We start from the raw sequence: 20,483 nt of genomic DNA, 5'->3' as shown, positions 1-20,483 counted from the left end.
GTAAATCTGTTTACACAGTGATTATGGGGGGCCACAATCAGGGTTAATCAATGCATTTTATGGTTAAGACTTTGTAAAGGTTCAGTAATATTGGGAGTCAATCCCATATGAAAACATGGATAAAACAATGAGAATAGGGTGCAGTTAGACCAACAAGATTTCACTGATGCCACCCACACTTTTTAGTTTTTTTTGTTTTTCACCATCATCTGATCTTGGGTCAGTTGGTCGTCAGCCAGTGGCATTGACCAAGCCATTTATTTGATTGTGAAATGTGACTCCTCCTGTATTTGCTCAGGACAACTGGAACATCTACCACAATGCTAGGAAACTGAGTCTATTATAAATATGTTTGCTATCTGACAGGAAACTTGTATCTCCAAATTTTATCACCACCCTCTGTAGGTTTTTCTGTAACAAGGCAATTCTGACTTCTTCTGAGGTAAATCGATCAACAACATGTTTTCATTTTCTTAAAGAACAAAACGTTTTGGACATACAAGCACAACACAGCAACATATCAAACAACATAACATATATCTCACTGCTGACTTAATGCTTACTTATTATCTGATAATTGGTCAGGTCAGGTTGAAGGACCTGGTGGCTCCCACCCTCAGTGTTGCATCCGTGTGTGTGTTTGTGTGTGCGTGTGTGTGTGTGTGTGTGTGTGTGTGTGTGCGTGTGCATGTGTGTTTATTACTCCAGCGTTGGGCCGTAATCTGATTACACAGTGACAATGGGGGGTCAAAAACAGCTGGTGTCCCTGATGTTAGACATTACATTTTTAGGGTTAGACTTGGTAAAGGTTAAGTAGAATTGGGAGTCATTGCCAAGTGAAAACATGATAAACATGAGGATGGGGTGTTTCTGGAGTTAGACCAACAAGATTTCACTGATGCCACCCACACTTTTTAGTTTTTCACCATCATCTGATCTTGGTCAGCTGGTCGTCACCAGTCCATTAACCAAGCTATTTATTAATTGTGAATGTGACTCCTACTGTATTTGCTCAGGACGACGAACATCTACAGCTTTCACATCAACTCCCAGTGACCAGTCGTTATGCAACCACGATCATCACAAGTCGCGTCGCCAATCGCATGGACGACTCAAGGAATACAGTTCCAGTCCGATTCCCAAGAACGCCTTCATCAGTAAATTCAGAATGTGTGTGAAGCAAAAAACATTATACATAATTTTGCACATAAAGACTCTACAATAAAGCATCATTAAGTAAATCATGGGCTACTCAGAATTCTGTATACACAAACAAAAACTTAATTCTTGTTTTCTTCAGGTTTATAGATGGCCAAGTGTACGATGGTGTTGTGAAAGGTAAAGAGAAAGCTCAGCAGCAGTACACTGAGGCTGTTTCCCGTGGACAAAGCGCTGGGCTTGTCAGGTAAATAGATCAATGGATCAGTTTATTTCCAGGTCTAATATAGCATGTTTTCAATTTCATATTTTTTAGAAGGGCCTTGTGTGTCCTTCAGGATGAGAGAGGAGACATTTTTTTTTCGAAACATTTTTCTCAAATGTTTGCATTTTTCTTTTTAAATACGGCTACTTTATTGCCATCAGGTCTGTGAAATTCTTCAAATTAAACAATCTGTAAAGGAAATGTTGCTGTTTAGTTGAATTACTCACATCTCACATCCACACCATAATCTATGATGAGAGGTGTCATTGTTCCATTGTAAAGGGGTCAGAAGGAGAACCACTGCTTTAATGTATTGTCTCTGTTGCAGTTCTGTAGGGAGGACCCTCGAGGAATTTAAGACCTCTGTGACTGTGGCTGCCCACAAAAAGGTCACCTTTGAACTTACATATGAGGAGCTGCTGAAACGCAAGCTTGGCAAGTACGAGCTGCAAATCCACGCTCGACCCATGCAGCCTGTCAAAGACTTCAAGGTGTGTCTTTCCTGATGGTTTCTATCCATCTTAAAAAAAAACATTTAACATAATCAAAACTTCAAGTATTGTATTCTTTTTTAATTTATTCTCAATGCCGAATCGATGTGTACATTAATGAAAAGCTGGGATCTTTTCACGAGGTTAAAAGGAGGACTAAACACCAAAGCTCTGGCTAATGCCATCACCAGAACACATGAAGACAAACAGGTACATGCAGAGAAGCATATCTTTGTTGTGAATGCCATTTTACTAATATCAATACTAAAAGAATATCTGTTTGAACACAGTATGCCTTATGGCCCTGGCCATTCTGTCTTATTGCTCATCCTTGTGCACATCTCTTAGAATAAGTCATTCGTTTTGAAATACTGTTTATCTTTATGCACATTTGCAACTTGCAGTTTTTCCGTTGTTGTTATGCCAAACTGCATTTTGTTGTACATGTAGTGCTCAACTCTGTGCCGAGACAATACAGTTGAATCTAATAAAATGAAATGAAATGCAGAGGACTCATATTTTTGGCCAATGATTCCTGTTCATCAACTGCCATATCCATCAAGAGTCTCTAAAACCTGTCTCATCCTGTTTCAGGCGAGGGTGTATTTCTACCCAACAGAGGACCAACAGATAACATGTGATGTCTGTGGAGAGCAGGGTATGAATGGAGATTTGGTTATTGCTTATGACGTCAACAGGGACACCTCACTTGGAGACATCAAGGTAAAGCAAGAGTTCCTTTCTTGGATGAGTCTAAAAGTCTATTAGCATTGTTAAAAATACAATACTTATTTAAATTGCTATCTCACCCTATTAACTTTTCTAACCAATCAAACTTTCTTCTTCTTCCCCCTAAGACATCAGCTGGATACTTTGTTCATCACTTTGCTCCATCTAGTCTATCCCGCATACCAAAAAATGTTGTCTTCGTTATTGATCAAAGTGGCTCAATGGCCGGCAGAAAAATGGAACAGGTACAGCATTTGAAGACTTAAGTTTTTGACGGATAGTGACTGTAGCACTGGATGTTTTGATGTCAGTTAATTATGTTTATGAATAATATGTATATATATATATATATATATATATATATATATATATATATATATATATACACACACATATAGTAATTTCTCATGTGTGAATGATGTTTTTTCCCAGACCCGAATAGCATTAATCCACATTTTGAATGACCTGGCGGAGGATGACCACTTTGGTCTTATCACCTTTGATAGCAGCATTTTTCACTGGAAACGAGAACTTGTTCAGGCCAACAAGAAAAACCTGGAGAGTGCTAAGACATTTGCACAGAATATTAGAGACAGAGGAGGTGAGATTTTTAATAAATATTTGAAGAATTTACGCGAGTATTGCAGTAATGGCAGTAACGAAACATAGTTTCATTCCATTTCAGCCACAGACATTAACGCAGCAGTGTTGGAAGGATCCCGTATGCTGAATGCACATCCCAGAGAAGGTTCAGCATCTATTGTCATACTTCTCACCGATGGAGACCCAACCTCAGGTTACAATAAAACACACATGCACACAAACGTGAGAAAATACTTAAATAGATTCTAATAGATTTCTTTTTGTGATGCCATCACAAACTGCCGTGAGACTGGGTTGCTTTTGCAACACAGAATGATGTTATTTTTTTTTAATTATTGTCTCGTTGATTTTAAAATTGACGATAAAGCAGGGGGTTGTTTTAGGGCGTGGCTATGATGTGACTGACAGTTGACTGCCTGTCAGTCATGACACCGGTATAGCAAAGCTTATCCATGGCACATGAACTTAAAACCTAGCGAAGCTAAATATTACCTCTAATTATGTAGGACAGCTTTCAGCAGCAGTTACATCCAGATTGCCAGTGAAAGTGTGTAACGTAACGTGGAGTTTAAATTAAACAGTGTTGTCAACTCTCAGATAACGTCACAGTCAGATACCGCCCAAAAGTCTATGGCCACTCACTCCTCCTTCTCGTCTTAAACCGTCCCATCCGCAACCAGGATGGCTGCTCAACGACTTATAGCAGATTTCCACACATTCTCTGTCACATTAATATTAACAGTCTATGGTAACAAGTAAGGTTATTTTAGCACGTACGTACCAGTACCATTTCAAACCTTTGCAGCCTTTTGCACTCCGTCACTAACCGGTTGACGTCAATCAGTCAGCGAGGGTTCAGGCTTTAGGCCAGAGGGGAGAATGGGTTGGGCCCATGTATCACTGTCTGAGGGAATTTTATGTCAACTTGCCCTTTTAAATCCCATGCCTTGGTTCTTTGCAGGGGAGACAAATCTTGAACGAATACAATCAAATGTCAGAAGGGATATTGAAGACAAGTTCCCACTCTACTGTCTTGGTTTTGGTTATGATGTCAATTTTGAGTTCCTTGAGAAGATGTCGCTGCAGAACAATGGTGTGGCACGACGGATTTACGAAGACTCTGACGCGGATTTACAGCTGAAGGTATTTAAATTCACTCAATAACATCCTAAATACTCTGTTTACCATGTTATTTACTACATTTCCAAAGATAAAATTGATCCTGATTGGCTGTGGCAGATAAACATTTATACAGCAGCCATACTGTACCGTGTGTCAACAGGGTTTCTATGAAGAGGTGGCCACTCCTCTGTTGACAGATGTGACAATGATCTATAATGGAGTGACCAATCTAACCCAGACTAACTTTAGCCAATACTATAATGGTTCTGAGATTGTGGTGGCCGGTCAGATCACTGACAACAACATTGAAACCTTCACTCCACAAGTTGTAGCCATTTCGGTAAGGATCGCTCAAAGCACATCAGCTGTAATCTTCTGAAAGGTTGGTGAAATCCCTTGTGTATACTGACATAATAATGAATTTGGACTATGACAGAAAGACAGAAGAGTGACGTTTTCAGACACAAACGCCACAGTGGAGTACACTGGCACAGATTTTGACAGCCACATCCAGAGGGTTTGGGCCTACCTCACAGTCAAACAGCTTCTGGAGAAAGAGTGAGTGTGATATCGGCAGCTGTAACTCAGGTGGTAGATCATCTATCAATCGAAAGGTTGGTGGTTCAATCCCTGTAAATGGACTGCATTTATATATTTCTTTTCCAGTCTTAACGACTACTCAAAGCACTTTTACATAGTACAGGAACCATTCACACACATTCACCCCCTGTGACCGAGGCTGCCATACAAGGTGCCACCTGCTCATCAGATAAACATTCACACACATTTAAACTCCGATACGCAGCAACTCAGGATTCAGTGTGTTGCCCAAGGACACTTCGACGTGGACTGCAGGGCCAGGGATCAAACCACCAACCTATCATACTTTACTGTCATTTCAAATGATTGAATTTGTGACACAATTTGTGACACAGGCTGGTGTTATCTGGAGCTGAGAAGGAGAAGGTGAAGAAGGAGGCCTTGGAGCTGTCGCTCAAGTATAGCTTTGTGACCCCACTCACATCCATGGTGGTCACCAAGCCTCTAGGGGAGAACACAGATGTGCTCCATAAACCTAAGGAAGGTGAAACAACACAGGCACTGCCACCTCTTGTAGGGCAAAGACAATTGCCAAGGAGGAAAGGTTCTCGGGCATACAGCAAATCCTTTCGTCGTAAGCAAAACAAACGTTAACAAAACAAACACAATGCAAAATCAAGTGTTACAAGTTTCTTATTGTAGGTTAAACCCACCAGCATGACTTGATAACAGGTGGTGTATCACAATGTAAAATATAATAAATAATTAAATCAAATTTTAAGTGTGGGTATAGAACTATACATAAATTTGTATGTATGTTAAAATAAATAATTTATTCAGTTAATTTAAACTTTAATTGCTAATACTCAAGTGTCTGCAAAATTAGCAGAACACTGATGGAAATGAAACCAAATGAGATACAATTTTGAGTATTTTTCAGTACATAAATAACATGATGTTATTACTTTTTTCTTTTTAACAGCACAAATGTTTTCATCAAGTAAGTCATTCAGTAGGTACATAGATAGACATATCTGAACTGTTTTGACATGAAAGATACACTATTGATTCATTGAATGTCATTTAGCATACAGTCTCTCTCATGAATACATTTTCTCGTTCTTCACATAACAATGTGTTGTTTACATTATGTGAAAAACCAAACAAAAAAATCATGACTTTTTCAAAGTAAATAACCAACTTTATCTTGACTTCATTCTATCTTTTTTTTACAGTACCAGGTGGTTGGCCTATGCTAGGATATGGTAAGACATAGGGACATACTGTAGGTACATCTGTGCCATTCTGACATAACATACACAATTGATTTAATAATATTTGTAACATAATGTATTTTTATTTTTTAAACTTTGTGCTAATGGAAATGAAAGTTTAATATTAAATAATTTAATTTTCGTGAAATCAGCCGGCTAAAAGGGAAAATCAATAGCTTATCCATTACGTAAGTCTCAATTCTGAAGGTTGCTCCTGATTTTGTGTCCAGTAATCGTAATGCTCCACACACACAAAACATTTAATCAAGTGATTTATTAACTGCTATGAATACACACACCTACGCCTACCGCTACATGAACATAGGTCTGTAAATGAATGAATGTAATGAAAGCAAGAGTGATAGCTTTGTAGTTACAAAGGAGACAACAAAAGGAGACAACATTTTGGCATTCACACATTATAAGAATCAATGCACTTCAGCTGCTGCAAGATTGGGAGGCAAAATAGTACTGATTTAATATCCCCTAATCCCTCTTAAGCAAGAGCATCAACCCTTATTACAGAAAAAGTAAAGATTTACCTACTTGGATGGATGGTCAGAGTGTAAACTGCGCTGTAGGGGAGAGGGAGGCGGGTGCTGGGGCGTAAACCCTTGCATGGATTATCTTGGATTAGCTTGATTTCCTCAGTTTTGATTCGGTTTCAATTAGACTCAGTTGCGATTAATTCACTATAGTGGCACAGCAATCTTTTAATCAACAGTGATGTTCATGTTCACAACCAAGTTGTGACTGTAAAGGTCATGGCAGCTGTCTGTTGTTTCTTTAGCAGTGTCCACACACAGGAATAGAACAGACTGGAATAGCTTCAGGCTGAAAGCAACCACTTAGGGTTCAGATCTTCAGAGCTTTCTTTGGAGATCAGGGGATCCACCTGAGTACCAGGCGCACAGGGCACTTCAGGCCGGTTTGGGGGTATTCCGGAGAAGCAGGGAAAGTCTGAAAAGAGGTTGACAGGGCTGTCAGCCGTAGAGATGAGCATGATGAAGAAACGGAAAAGAAAGAGGGGGGAGAGTATCCTGGCCTTTCTCTCTTAATTATAGCCTCGGTCAAGAGGGCATGTCAGTTAAGAAAATGGCGCTAAACTGACCCTTCAGTTATACATTCACTTAGGGTGGTATATCTCCTGAATTGCTTGTTTCTTTCTAAAAGTAATATTACTTATTTTAGCTGTCTAACTCTCCCATATTTGAAACATGATTCTATTTGAATACAACCGGATACAACATGACTTACAGCAAACAAATCTACAAGCATGACCATTTCAAAGTAAATTAACACCTTTTCTGTATTATCTCTTTTTTTTTCACAGCACAACCTATGCCAGGTAAGACATAAATACAGTATATATCATCATTTTTCCTTTTGACAACGAGGCGTCTTTCTCAAGGCGTGGATAGTGATCTCTCCGGATTTATGGGTACACATGTCCACTGTTCTGATATGAATACACTTGTGTATATATTTTACTGTAATTAGAGATTTGTGTACATTTTTTGAACTACACCCAAAATTTGTAGAAACATGACTAAGGCAAAGTTTATTCCGATACAAAAATGGTGCTACATGGTGCCAGCTTTAACTCTCTCAGGGCGGAACATCTCCCAATTTACTCGTTTCTTTGTAAAATTAATATTACTTATTTTAGCTGTCTAACTCTCCCTTATTTAAAACGTGATTCCGTTTGAATACAACCGGATACAACATGACTTACAGCAAACAAATCTACAAACATGACCATTTCAAAGTAAATTAACACTTTTTCTGTTATTATCTCTTTCTTTTTCACAGCACAACCAATGCCAGGTAAGACATAGATACAGTATATATCATCATTTTTCCTTTTAACTATGAGGCGTCTTTCTCAAGGCGTGGATAGTGGTCCCTCTGGAGGTATGGGTACACATGTCCACTGTTCTGATATGAATACACTTGTGTATATATTTTACTGTATATAGAGATTTGTGTACATTTCTTGAGTGACATCCAACATTTGTAGAAATATCATACCATGTGTTCTGTACATATTTGCCTTCTTTGCAGTACAATGTGTTGTTTTCATTTTGTAAAAAAAAATTTGAAGCAGAAAAACAGGGTGGAAGATGGTGCATGATAATTATGAAATCATTACTATTTTAAAGTTATTGAACAACTGTATCACAATGTCACGTTATCATCTTTTTTCCTTTTAACAGAGGGGCGTCTTTTTCCAGGCTTTGGTAGTGGTCTTGTCGGAGGTATGGGCACACATGTCCACTGTTCTGATATGAATACACTTCAATTTGTAGAAATATGACTAAGGAAAGGTTTATTCAGATGCCAAAATGGCGCTAAAGTGACCCCTCCCATTACTCATTTTTTTCTGAAAGTAATATTTGTTTTAACCGTCCAACTCCCCCATATTTGAAACAACATGATATTATTCCACTTGAAAAAAACTTACTTTAAAAACTTAATTTACAGCAAACTGATTTACAACCATGACCATTTCAAAGTTAATTAACGCCTTTTTCTGTTATCATCTCTTTTTTTTAACAGAACCAGGTATGCCAGGTAAGACATGGATTTATATCATCCTTTTTCCTTTTTACAATAACGCATCTTTCTCAAGGCGTGGGTAGTGGTCTCTCCGGAGGTATGGGAACACATGTCCACTGTTCTGATATTGTGTATATATTTTACTGTATATAGACATTTGTGTACATGTCTTGAGTGACATCCAAAATTTGTAGAAATATGACTAAGGCAAGGTTTATTCAGATACCAAAATGATGCCAAACTGACCCCTCCCAACTTTAATTCTCTCAGGGTGGATTATCTCCTGTAATTACTCGTTTCTTTCTAAAAGTCTCCCATATTTGAAACATAATTATATTATTACACTTGCATGAAACCTGATGCAGCATAATTTACAGCAAACAAATTTACAACCATGACCATTTCAAAGTAAATTAACAACTTTTATGTTATTATCTCTTTCTTTTTATCAGGACAACCTATGCCAGGTAAGCCATAGATACATGGGTACACATCTGCAGCATTCTGACCTGACAGATTCATGACTATTTATTAATTATTAATATAATGTATTTTATATAATGTATAGCCCTACATACATACATAGCTCATGTGTGCTGTACATATTTGCCTTCTTTGCAGTACAATGCATTGTTTTCATTTTGTAAAAAAAGAACTAAGCAGAAAAACTGAGGGTGGAGGATGGTGCAAGCTATTATGACTATTTCAAAGTTATTTAACAACTGTATCACAATGTCATGTCATCATTTCTTTTCTTTTTAACAGCTGGTGATCATTTTCTACTTGTTGCAAGTATGGGCCCACGTGCACTGCTCTGACATGACTACTCTTGTGTACATATTTTACTGTATGTAGAGATTTATTCACGTTTCTTGAGTGACATCCAAAATTAGTTGAAATCTGACTAAGGCAAGGTTTATTCCACATCTGCATTCATGACAAAGGTGTGGCAGTGTAATGATCAACTCCTAAGTATATATTTTGTTCTTCTTGGCTAAATGTATTTCACAATACACTGCTTAGATAAGGGAAACTACTTAGATAAGGGTTCCCTCCTGCAGACACAACCGGAGGTGACATTGCAGGCAAACTGTGGTGTCACAAATTCTAGTGGGTTTCCAGATCATGCAAGTTGTATGACAATAATGTTTTGCTCAGCATGTTTTGTGTGGGGTACTGCTGGAAAAGGGCTCTTCTGGACATTCCCATAAGCCATTGAGTTTATCAGTAGTAGTTTTATTACCATTAACCCTACTGTAATGATACTGTGACACTTCAAAGACACATTCCTTCACAATCCTTAATTCTACCCATAATTCTTTAGTTTGGTACCTATACATACATAATATATGCAATATAATCTTTCATAATTAGTAATTTCATAATAGTCTTCAACTATGTGACGTAGTTTAATCGCAATTACAAAATTGCAAAAAGATTGCAGTGAATAAAAAATGTGTAACATTCATTGTTTTTAGAAGCTAATTCTTCTGTGCTTTTCTAAATGTAGCTATGGTTGTGTAACAAAGAGTATTTTTACAGAAATGTACATACTAATAGATGTTTAATTCTTAAGTTTCACTGTTCATTTTTCAGAACGCCGGAAAAGCCCAGCTTCATCAGGTAAACTTCATTTTGCAGTTCTGATCCATCCTTCAAATTTAACATTTGCCAACAAATTATTGTTTGCAAAATATTTCCAACAGCTAGGACATTTGCTATTGATTGAGGAAGAAATGCATGTGGTGAAATTATTTGCTAACACATTGCATGTTTCATGGTATAGTTTCTATAAAATTGATCTATATGTATTTGAAATCATAGAAAAAATGTAGTGATTTATTATGAGGCAATAATATTAGTTGCCCTCGTATCATCAGTTTGCAGAATTTGTTGTGGGGTTAAAGAAGGGTGTACTTTTACTAAGAGATTCTTGGCTGTGACCATAAATAGTAAAATAATATAATTTGGGTTACGCTGAACTATTCTTTGAAATCTTGGGAGTCTGAGAACATAATGGTACCAGTCTTTCATACTTTATGTGCCACACAAGAACAGGTGTGACTTTACCTTTTACTGTAAATGTAATTCTCAAATGATACATGTTTACTGACCCCCACGTGATAGTCAAGATTTTAAATAACCATTGTCAAAAACTGTCACGCTAAATATGAATATGAATAAAGGGTGTACTTTTACTAAAAGCTTCTTGTCTGTGACCATGAATAGTAAACTAACATAATTTGGCTTAACTGTTCTTTGGAATCTGAGAACACAATGGTACTCGTCTTTCATTCTTTATGTGCGGGTGTGCTTTTACCTTTTGAATGTAATTCTCAAATGATACATGTTTACTGATACGAAAGTCAAGATTTTGGATAACTATTATCAAACACTATAATTCATCTTATAGTTAGTTAAATTGGTGAGCAACAATCATTTTCAGTTTCTCCTTCTGCTGTGTGACGCTGTGTTCCTCTCTAGTTCCTCTTACCCACAGGTTTCTGCTAAAAACTGAGAATCTGTCTCTTCCGCTCTGCTTTGATGTCACTGGAGACGTTCGCCTTAAACTACTTCACCATCCCAACAGAGGTCAGTAATGTTACTCTTTGTGCCATCACAGTTTTTCTTAAATTCCTTTGACAGCCCAGTCAATACTCAGTTATGTTATGTGTATCAACCCATAATTATACCCTAGCTTGCAGTGGTGGAAAGTTCCTGAGTATATTTAAATAGGTACTATAATTAAATATTTTTATGAGTATGTACTGTATATGTGTACCACCAAAGAGATTTTTTCCCTCTTAACTTTATCAGACAATTTAATTGAAATAACAGTTTCTTGGTCTAAACAGGTAAAATTGTCCAATATTTCCCAAAAAAAGCAAAGATTAGAGAAAAGCCAAAAAAATGTATTCAAATTTATGTTTACCAAATTAATCATCTCTTAACATCTTGTGGGCCGGACCCCTAGATTACCACTACTACACTTCAAGTACAAGTTGCTGATAATACTTCTGTACTTTTACTTAAGTGGGATTTTGAGTGAAGGTCTTGTACTTGGAGTATTTTTTTATGTTGTTGTACAGGTACTTTTACTCTAAGATCCCCTCCACTCAAAAACGTGCAATGTCCCCTAAAATGTCTGAATAGACTAACTTGAATCTATGCAAAGATCCAGAATTTCTCAATGAAGGAGAAAGAGTAGGCCATTTTCAGAGTCTTTTTTAAAAATACTTTAAAAAGTGTCTGGAGGAGGACTTTAAGTGAAAGATATTGTACTGTAAGTGTGGTGTTGAGTTGCATTTGTTCTCTTTTGTGTTAGAGCTGTCTGTGAATGGCGAGCTTGATACAGTAATGAATGGAGGCTTCAGAAGGATTGTCATCCACCTTAAGACTGACCTCCATTTTGAGGTTGACACCAATGTCATCACTGTACGAGAAGGACAGACAACGACACACCACACTGGACAGGATCTCATCACAGCTGGAAGGTGACTTTGCATTGTAACAGTACTGACCAAGAAATAGTCAGGCACATCACCCCCCAGTTTGTTGTGTTCATACCTAGATTTTTGTATGGATAAAACAAATGAGATACAACATGTTAATTAGTGAGCTTTAGAGGTGCTGGTGCAGATTTTGTTACCCTTGGACAGAGCCAGGCTAGCAGTTTCCTCTGTTTCCAGTCTTTATGCTCAGCTAAGGTATCTGGGTGCTGACTTTAGCTTCAGATTTCCTGTACAAACATGAGAGTGGTATCAAACTTCTTAGCTAACCCCCAATTTCCACTGGATTCGTAACGGATGCGGATCTGCTCCGGAATGGCGGCGGTGTCATTAGGTCTCGATCAAAGTCAATGTGTATATTTCCACGGTGAAGTGAAGATAATGAGTAGACGCTCAGTCTAGGTGCTAGTTCTGGGTTTATCACTAGGTTCACTCAGGTGTGCCGGCCAGAGCACCACTTAAGGCCACTTATTCCAGAGTACGAAATGATGAGCTGAGAGGTAGTTCTTATTCTGGTTGTTTATTTTCTCTCTCTTCAATTGTGAGGGTGTGTGTGTATGTGGTTTATCTTTTCATTTACGCACACTTAAGTAAAGTGCCGCTCACAACTGCTAACCCACTGACCGACTGACTCTTTCATACTGCTTGTTAACGGTGACGTCAACTAAAGTATACATACCAGCATGCACTTTGGCTGTTACAAGCACTGAATAAAACGGGAGTAAACGTGAAACATAAAGCACAATCTGGTCAAGTGTACTAAATAATTGTTACACTAACATAACTTTGGGGCCTTTTCTACAGCCGCCCCCGAATGTATGTAATACATTCGCTCATCAATAAAGGCAACAAAGTTCTATGGCTGGGGTGTAGTGGCAGGAGTGGAACTGTCTCCATCTTCTCCAGAAGGTAGTGCAGGGAGGACAACCAGCCTAGCAACTGGCCGGGTGTAGATTCTCTCCTTCACCTTTACATCAGCAGACCTGATGTACCCATCTGGGCTAGGATGAGTCTTGACCACTCTCCCAATGGGCCAGAGGCCCTTGGAAGGTGTGGATCAGCAATCATCACTACACAGTCCTCTTCAATATCAGCTGGTGTAGCCTGCCACTTCTGGCGAGCTTGCAGACTCGGAATATAGAGCCGGATGAAACGGGCCCAAAAGTGGTCTGCCAAAACTTGGGAGTGTTTCCAACGGCGGCGGCAGATGAGCTCACTTTCGGGGTAGACTACCTGAGGTAGTGAAGCATCAGGCCGCCCCATGAGAAGAACACTGGGAGTCACTGGATCTGGGTCACTGGCATCTGAAGACACATAACCCAGGGGCTTACTGTTGAGGATCCCTTCCACCTCAATAAGTATGGTACGAAGCACTTCTTCTGGAACAGGTTGAGCACCGACTGTGACATAGAGTGCGCTCTTAACTGATCGTATTTCCCTCTCCCACACCCCTCCAAAGTGTGGAGCTGCTGGGGGGTTAAAGCGGAAGGAGATCTTCTGTGGTGCAAGAAGATGTTGCAGTTCGTTGGACATTCCAACGAAGGTCTCACGGAGTTCTCGCTCACCTCCCTTGAAGTTTGTCCCCTGATCGGAGAACAGCTCTGCAGGCGTTCCTCTACGGGCAATAAACCGACGAAGGGACATCAGAAAGGCGTCTGTATCAATAGAGGTAAGGAGGTCCAAGTGTACAGCCCTAGTTGTGAGGCACTTGAAGATAATCCCCCATCTCTTTTCCCTGCGCCGGCCCACTTTGATCTCAATGGCCCAAAGCAGTCCATCCCTGTAGAATAGAAAGCAGGCTTGAAAAGGCGCAGACGGGCTGATGGCAAGTCTGCCATTTTTGGTACTGCAGGTCTTGCCCTCCATCGCCGACAGTCAGTGCAGCTGTACTGATAGCGCCGGACAGCCTCACGCCCTCGCAGGATCCAAAAGGAGCGTCTAAGTTCGGCAAACACCCGCTCTGGACCTGGGTGGCGGAGTCGGTTGTCAAAGTCTTGGATCAAGAGCGTAGTCACTCGATGACCTGGGTCTAAGATGACTGGATGAAGAGTGGTCAGTTCCAGGCCTTCTGCTCGACGTAGTCGTCCTCCAACTCGAATGAGCTCTCCCTTTTCATCCAGCTCCGGAGACAGCGTGCGAAGTCGATTGCTGCTGGGGACTGGCTTACCAGCTTTCAGAAGGCTGTACTCCTGCTGAAAACTATCCCTCTGAGCCCTCTGAAGTATCAACTGTTCAGCCTGGCGGTAGTCTTCAGCTGTGGGCTTATCTTTATAGTTGGCCGCCCCATGCAGCTCCCGCACTGTCTCTTCCAGCAGATCCTTCCAAGAACCGTATCGGCCCAAGTCTGAAGTAGGCTGGCTTGGTGCAACTGTGGCGACCCCACAGAAGGTAGACTTGCGCATCTCTGAGGTATCTTCTGATTGTTCAACAGCGGGGTCCCTTGGCCATGAGTCTGGATTGTTCAGGAGGAAGGTAGGTCCCAGGGTCCATCTATTTGGCTGAACAAGCTCTCGGAGCGTCTTCCCTCGTGTTACGTCATCAGCAGGGTTTCTTGCTGTATCAACGTATCTCCAGACGTGTCTGTCAGCTCCTGTATCTCGGCCACGCGGGTGCCCACAAAGACCTTGAATCGGCAGGACTCAGACCTCAGCCATGTCAGCAACGTTGTGGAATCAGACCAAAGGGTTGTCTGATCAATGTGGATGGTCAGCTCCTTCTTCAGCACCTGTGAGAGCTGTGCACCAGTAAGAGCAGCACAGAGTTCTAATCGGGGCATAGAGTGAAATCGCTTGGGAGCGACTCTGGAACGGGCCATCAGGAATGATAGATGCACTTCACCGTGTCTGTCAGTGGTCCGTAGGTACGCCACTGAGCCATACGCCTCTTCTGAGGCGTCGCAAAATACATGCACCTCTCTCTGAAGACCGGAGGTATCCACGTTCTTCGGCAAGTACGGTCGGGGCAGGGTTACTTGAGGTAAGACTTGAAGTTCTTCTTCCCAGTCTTTCCACTGCTGCAGAAGCTCCTGCGGTAGTAGTGGATCATCCCATCCCCTGTGTTTGTCCCAGAGGTGTCGGACAATTATCTTTGCTCTGGTGGTGTAAGGTAGAATGAACCCCAAGGGATCGTACTGACTCGCCAGCACCTTGTAGATATTACGCATCGTGGGGACACCGTACTCCACATGACGATGCTTGTAGCCAAGGTCATCGTTGTGGAAGAGCCAGCTTAGCCCTAGAGTAGATTCTGGGGTATCTGTCTTGTTCTGAGCCAGCCATAACTCAACACAAGCAGAGCAGCTTTCTTCTGGTAGGTGGCTTATTACCCCTGGTTCGTTGCTGGCCCACTGACGCAGATCAAAGCCTGCAGATGCAAGAATGGCTCGTAGTTTGTCGACAAGATGCCTTGCCTCAGCAATAGTGGGGACACTCTGGAGGCAATTATCCACATAAAAACATTTCTCAACTGAGATCCTCACCTCTTCATCTGGCTGGCTGTTATCAAAGATGTGGCGTTGTAAAGCGAATGTGGCACAGCAGGGGCTACATGTTGTTCCAAACGGTAGCACCTGCCACTCGTACACCACAGGGGGTCCTTCTTGACTGATGTCGCGCCAAAGGAATCTGAGCAGAGCACGGTCTTCTGGGAGGAGGCAATCACTACTGGATCAACTACTGGAGCATCACTACTGGGAGTTCTGCTGAGATTCCGCGAACATGCATGTTCGCGGAATCTCAGCAGAACTCCCAGTAGTGATGCTCCTAAGTCGGCCCAGGCAGTAGATGATCGTTGAGGTTCTGTCCACGATACTGATAGGAGCAGTTGAATACCAGCCTATTCTTGCCATTATGGCTCACCATATGAGGGATATACCATTCCTCTCAATCTGCAGCTGGAACTTCAGGTCCACACTTGATGACAGAGCCCGCCTTTATAAGTTTATCCATCTCCACTTTGTAGGCTTCTGCCCGTGCAGGGTCTCTGGCCAGTCGCCTTTCTACACTTCGTAAACTAGGCATGACGGCTTCTTTAGCAGCTCGCAAGAGCGGCATGTCTCTCCGGCGGAGCAGTGGGGTGGCGTAGCGTAGAATGCCATCAACCTCTACCCTGATGATTTTGGTCTCCAAGATACTGATGGCCTCTTGGTCCTGCCTTGAACGAGTGACTAGTTTCTCGCTTCTGAATGGGACAGTGTCGACCTGCCATAATCTCTCAACATGTTTCATCAGCTCGCTCACCTGGGGTGCTACGGTTGTAAATAGACACTGCTGTGGTTGGGCGAGGTGACGGACTACACTTGCTGGACCCTGCAGTGTCCAGCCTAGTCTTGTGACGATGGCAGCTGGCCCACCTGGAGGTCCCAATCTGACGGGTTCAATGGGAGTGACGAGATGGGGATGGTCACTCCCAATGAGAAGCAGGGGTTTGACATTTGTAAGGGTCCGTATAGGAAGGCCAGTGAGGTGTTTGTAGGTGTTCCGAAGTTGCTCCATGGGGTAAGTATGGGCAGCTAGTCCAATGCGAGCACTGGTGAATGCACCTTTAATCTTGAACTTGGTCTTTGGCTTTGACGGCGAAGAAATGGAGAAGGACACTGATGCACCACTGAGTGTCTGCACTTCCTCTCTAATCGTGCGGAGTGGTAGGTCTTCTTGAGTCCCCTGCACCCCTAGCTTTTCTGCAGCATCTGGCAACAACATAGTCCTCTCTGAGCCGTCATCAAGTATGGCATAGGTGTTGATTGATTGATCACCATGGTGGATGCGGACTTTGACCACTTTCAGAAGGACCCGACTGCCTTCAGTGGGTCGGTCTAGATATAGAACCTCTGTTGTGCCCCTCATGCCATGGCTTTCCGCTGCCGGTGTAGAAGCTGCTTCCTTTGATGACCTCACATTCACCTCGTGCAGCACCTGGAGGTGTTTCCCTTGACAGAGGTTGCATGTCTTTTTTAAGTTGCATTGGGCCGCCTGATGTGGCCGTGCACATCGCCAACATCTCTTGTTACTTTTTATCCATTCGGTCAGCTGATCCTTGGTTAGCCTGGTTACCTCGGTACACTGACTGAGGTAGTGTTCCTCGTTGTTGCAGAAGGGACAGTATGGCTTGCTCTTGTTCCCTTTGAAGGGGCTGCTTAACCCTACCGCCTCAGGTTTCTTAGATGTGTCCTTCACACCGTGGAGGACAGTGGTAGGTTGCTTAACCTTCCTACCCTCAGGCCTGGACACATGCTTCTCCCGCGTTCCTTTCACAGCTAACTGTCCTTCAGAGTCTTGGCACCAAGACTCGTATTTCAGCCACTCTGAGAGATTAGTTAAGGTGTGGGCTTGTGTGCCCTGATGGTACATGCAGCGGCGAAACTCAGCTCTCTGCTCAGGTGGCAGCTTGCTCAGCAGGCGAGCAACGTGTGAGCCACACTGCAGTTCCACTTCACCCTCGTGGCCCAGTGTCTTCAGCATTCCCACAAGTGACTGAATCTGGAGGGCAAACTTCTCAAATGCAGCAAAGTCTCCCCGCCTTATGTCTGGTGAGTCCATCACGGCAGCAATACGTCTCAATGCTATCTGATGTGGTTGGCCAAACTTGTCATTTAGGGAAACCATTGTGTCCGAGAAGGGTGTTGGGGAGTTAAGGTAAGCATCTGCTATTAACCTGGCTTCTTCTAGTTGCAGGTGATCGACTAGCACTTGGTATTTAAACAGCTCAGATGCATCATGTGGTAAGAGGTTCTCCAATGAGATCTTGAGCCGTGCAAACTCACTTGGGTCCCGACTTGAGAAGTTGCGGATTGTTGGGCGTGGCCCACGGTAACTTGGCTCTGGGATGTTGGAGTTATGACTCTGAGATGATCTAAAGGGCAGTGGCTGTGTCCATGCCATGTCTGGGTGTTGTTGTGGGGGCGTTGGGTTGCCGCCAAGCTCACTCTGTTGACCAACATAAGCTGTAGGGTACTTGTACTCGGCGGGAGGTAAGCCGTGCGGCTGGGACAGAAGATGAGCAGGCTTGTACCAGGGAGGTGGATGACGGGCATCGTCATCCCATGGCTGGGCAGTAGGAAGGGGCCCACGTGCTGAGGGATTAAGTTGTGGCTGGCCCACAGGACTGGCGGGAGCTGGGGCTGGCGGTGCTTCTTCCTTAATTCTTGGAACCTCATCTATTCTCCTAATATGAGGATGTAGCCTAGGTGGGTCACCAAGCAGAAGTCCGGCAATTACTGGTTCTGGCCATGGTGGTGGTGGCGCAGGCCAATCATCCCCTTCCTCAGCTTTAGGTTCACTTTCAACGGGTGGCTGTGGTGGCATCACCGCTGACTCTGGCTTTCTAGTATGGAGAGAGGTTTGAGTCTGTATGTTGCAAACAGCATCTACTAACTGTTTCATATCTGCTCGCAGCGCCCTAAGCTCGACTATATCCGATGCCATGTGCCGCTGTGTCTGCTGCAGGAGGTGTCTTTCATGACGAATGTCATCTAACTCAACTCTGCTGTCCTCATGTGAAGGTATGGGGTGCAGCGCTGGAGGTAGGGGAGTAGAGTAATCTCGTAGCTGTTCCCTAAACTCCCTCTCTGAAAGCCGCTGGGGGGCTAGCTGATTCTTCTGGCTGTGCTGTGGGTTCTCAGCCCTATAGCTCAGGTCCATCTCCTGAAGAATAGCATCCCGCCTCTGCAGGCGAAGGGGAAAGTCATAAGGGGAGGTGAGGGGTGTCATCCTGGCATTTCCCTCCTGGTGAGCACTCTCTAATTCCTCTCTGTACCTCTGACCGAGGTAGCCTCGATGATCGACCTCATAGTCTGCAAAGCGTACAGGTGGGTGGATATGCAGTTTGCTCTGGCAAACTGCAGCCCTCCGGAGTAAATACGCAGAGCTTTTATTTTTTTCTGGATGTCGGAGAGCTCCGCAGCAATTCAACACATAGCAGGAAGTCGAGCATAGAAACAAAATAAAACATCTGATTTATTTTCAAAATAAAATACACCATGCTCACGGCGGATCATATTTTACTGCACTACACCTTGAAAACAGCACAGAGTTGTTTCCTCTCTATTCTTCTGGATGGAAACACACTGTTGTTGTTTTTGTGGTTTTATTCTACATGAATTTGCGAGATCTCGTGGGTCCTCGAGACTTCAGCTGTCAGTCATGGCCGCAGCCGTTCCGCAACAAATCTGGACCTGGTGGGCGTTGACAGACTGGGGAGCACGGAGCTGACCCGCAGCGGAGCTGATCCACAGTTGTTACGCATCCGGTGGAAATTTGGGGTTGCTCTCAGCATGAAAGCCTATTTCCTACAATGACAAACTTTCCTTTGAAACAAGTGCAAACAAGTCCAAAATTAAGACCATATTTTTCTAGTTTGACAGTGATGAGGCGCGACAAGGAAATAGACGTTGCAGTTGGAGACATACGCATGGTCATCTATATTCATGAGAAGGATGGCGTAGAATTCCTTTGGCCGGTTTTAAGACAGCAGCCACTGGACAACAACGTTACAGGAATTTTGGGTGGGTGAAAATGTTGGATTTGTTTGATAGATTTGATATCAGGTCAAACATGATTAGTGTCAGAATACAAATATCTTTTGCTGAGTCTCTTGTAGTGGCAACTTTCATTGTCATTGCTTTATTGTTTGTCCTCTTTGTGTCCAGCTCTAAAGCCAGCAGTTTATGAGGAGGTGCAACAAACTCCCTCAACAAAACTTAAGATCAAAGACCAGGAGATTGACGTTACCAGGTATAAATAAGTTTGTTTGAAAACTAAAGCTGGTAGAGAGTGTTTTAATTATTATTACTCATATTATACACAAATGTGACTATTTTTCTTTTGTAGGGCCAATGCTGTTGACTACAGTATTGTTTCTTCCCTGACACTGGACTGCTGGCTCATGTCTGCAGAGTCTGTTCTGCAGAGACGCCTGGATGATTTCATCGTTACTCAACTTTAACTGGGAATTATGTTAAATCACTTGCAAAGATTTAATTTTAAAGAAAAAAAAGGGAAACACTGATTCATCTTGGAAAAAACTTTCCACCAGTACTAACATAAACAAATAAATAGTATCCCAGATCTTTGGTTGTCTTGTATGAGTTAACTAGATCCTAATGGTATTTTTCAAATGGCATGACTTTTTTATTTTGTTTAATAAAGTTTGTTTATTATTAATTTTTCATTCTTAAAACTTTATTCTTGAAAGATTAGAAGAGAAAATAGTAAATCAAGAATATAAACACCTCCAT

At 42.2% G+C, this 20,483-nt stretch overlaps 1 protein-coding gene across 1 annotated transcript; it reads left to right on the top strand.

The window, feature by feature from the left end:
• The first annotated feature begins 739 nt into the window (after window positions 1-739).
• On the top strand, window positions 740-20,315 carry LOC116687563 (inter-alpha-trypsin inhibitor heavy chain H3-like). The gene is given in 30 exon segments (XM_032513027.1): window positions 740-771; window positions 1,017-1,048; window positions 1,051-1,122; window positions 1,125-1,170; window positions 1,301-1,405; window positions 1,752-1,915; window positions 2,017-2,047; window positions 2,049-2,124; window positions 2,509-2,637; window positions 2,772-2,888; window positions 3,076-3,244; window positions 3,329-3,439; window positions 4,208-4,389; window positions 4,529-4,708; window positions 4,805-4,926; window positions 5,304-5,542; window positions 5,891-5,908; window positions 6,144-6,173; window positions 7,516-7,530; window positions 7,995-8,009; window positions 8,399-8,440; window positions 8,742-8,756; window positions 9,194-9,208; window positions 9,507-9,533; window positions 10,338-10,364; window positions 11,226-11,333; window positions 12,067-12,235; window positions 19,603-19,751; window positions 19,896-19,980; window positions 20,077-20,315. Coding segments are annotated over 30 exon segments (2,637 nt in total). The 3' UTR covers window positions 20,192-20,315.
• The last annotated feature ends 168 nt before the right edge of the window (window positions 20,316-20,483 follow it).

Source organism: Etheostoma spectabile, chromosome 4 (genome assembly GCF_008692095.1).
Source record: "Etheostoma spectabile isolate EspeVRDwgs_2016 chromosome 4, UIUC_Espe_1.0, whole genome shotgun sequence".
NCBI classification, from domain to species: domain Eukaryota; kingdom Metazoa; phylum Chordata; class Actinopteri; order Perciformes; family Percidae; genus Etheostoma; species Etheostoma spectabile.
Note: the sequence above shows the minus strand (reverse complement) of the source record. Positions and strands in the feature narration are given on the sequence as shown.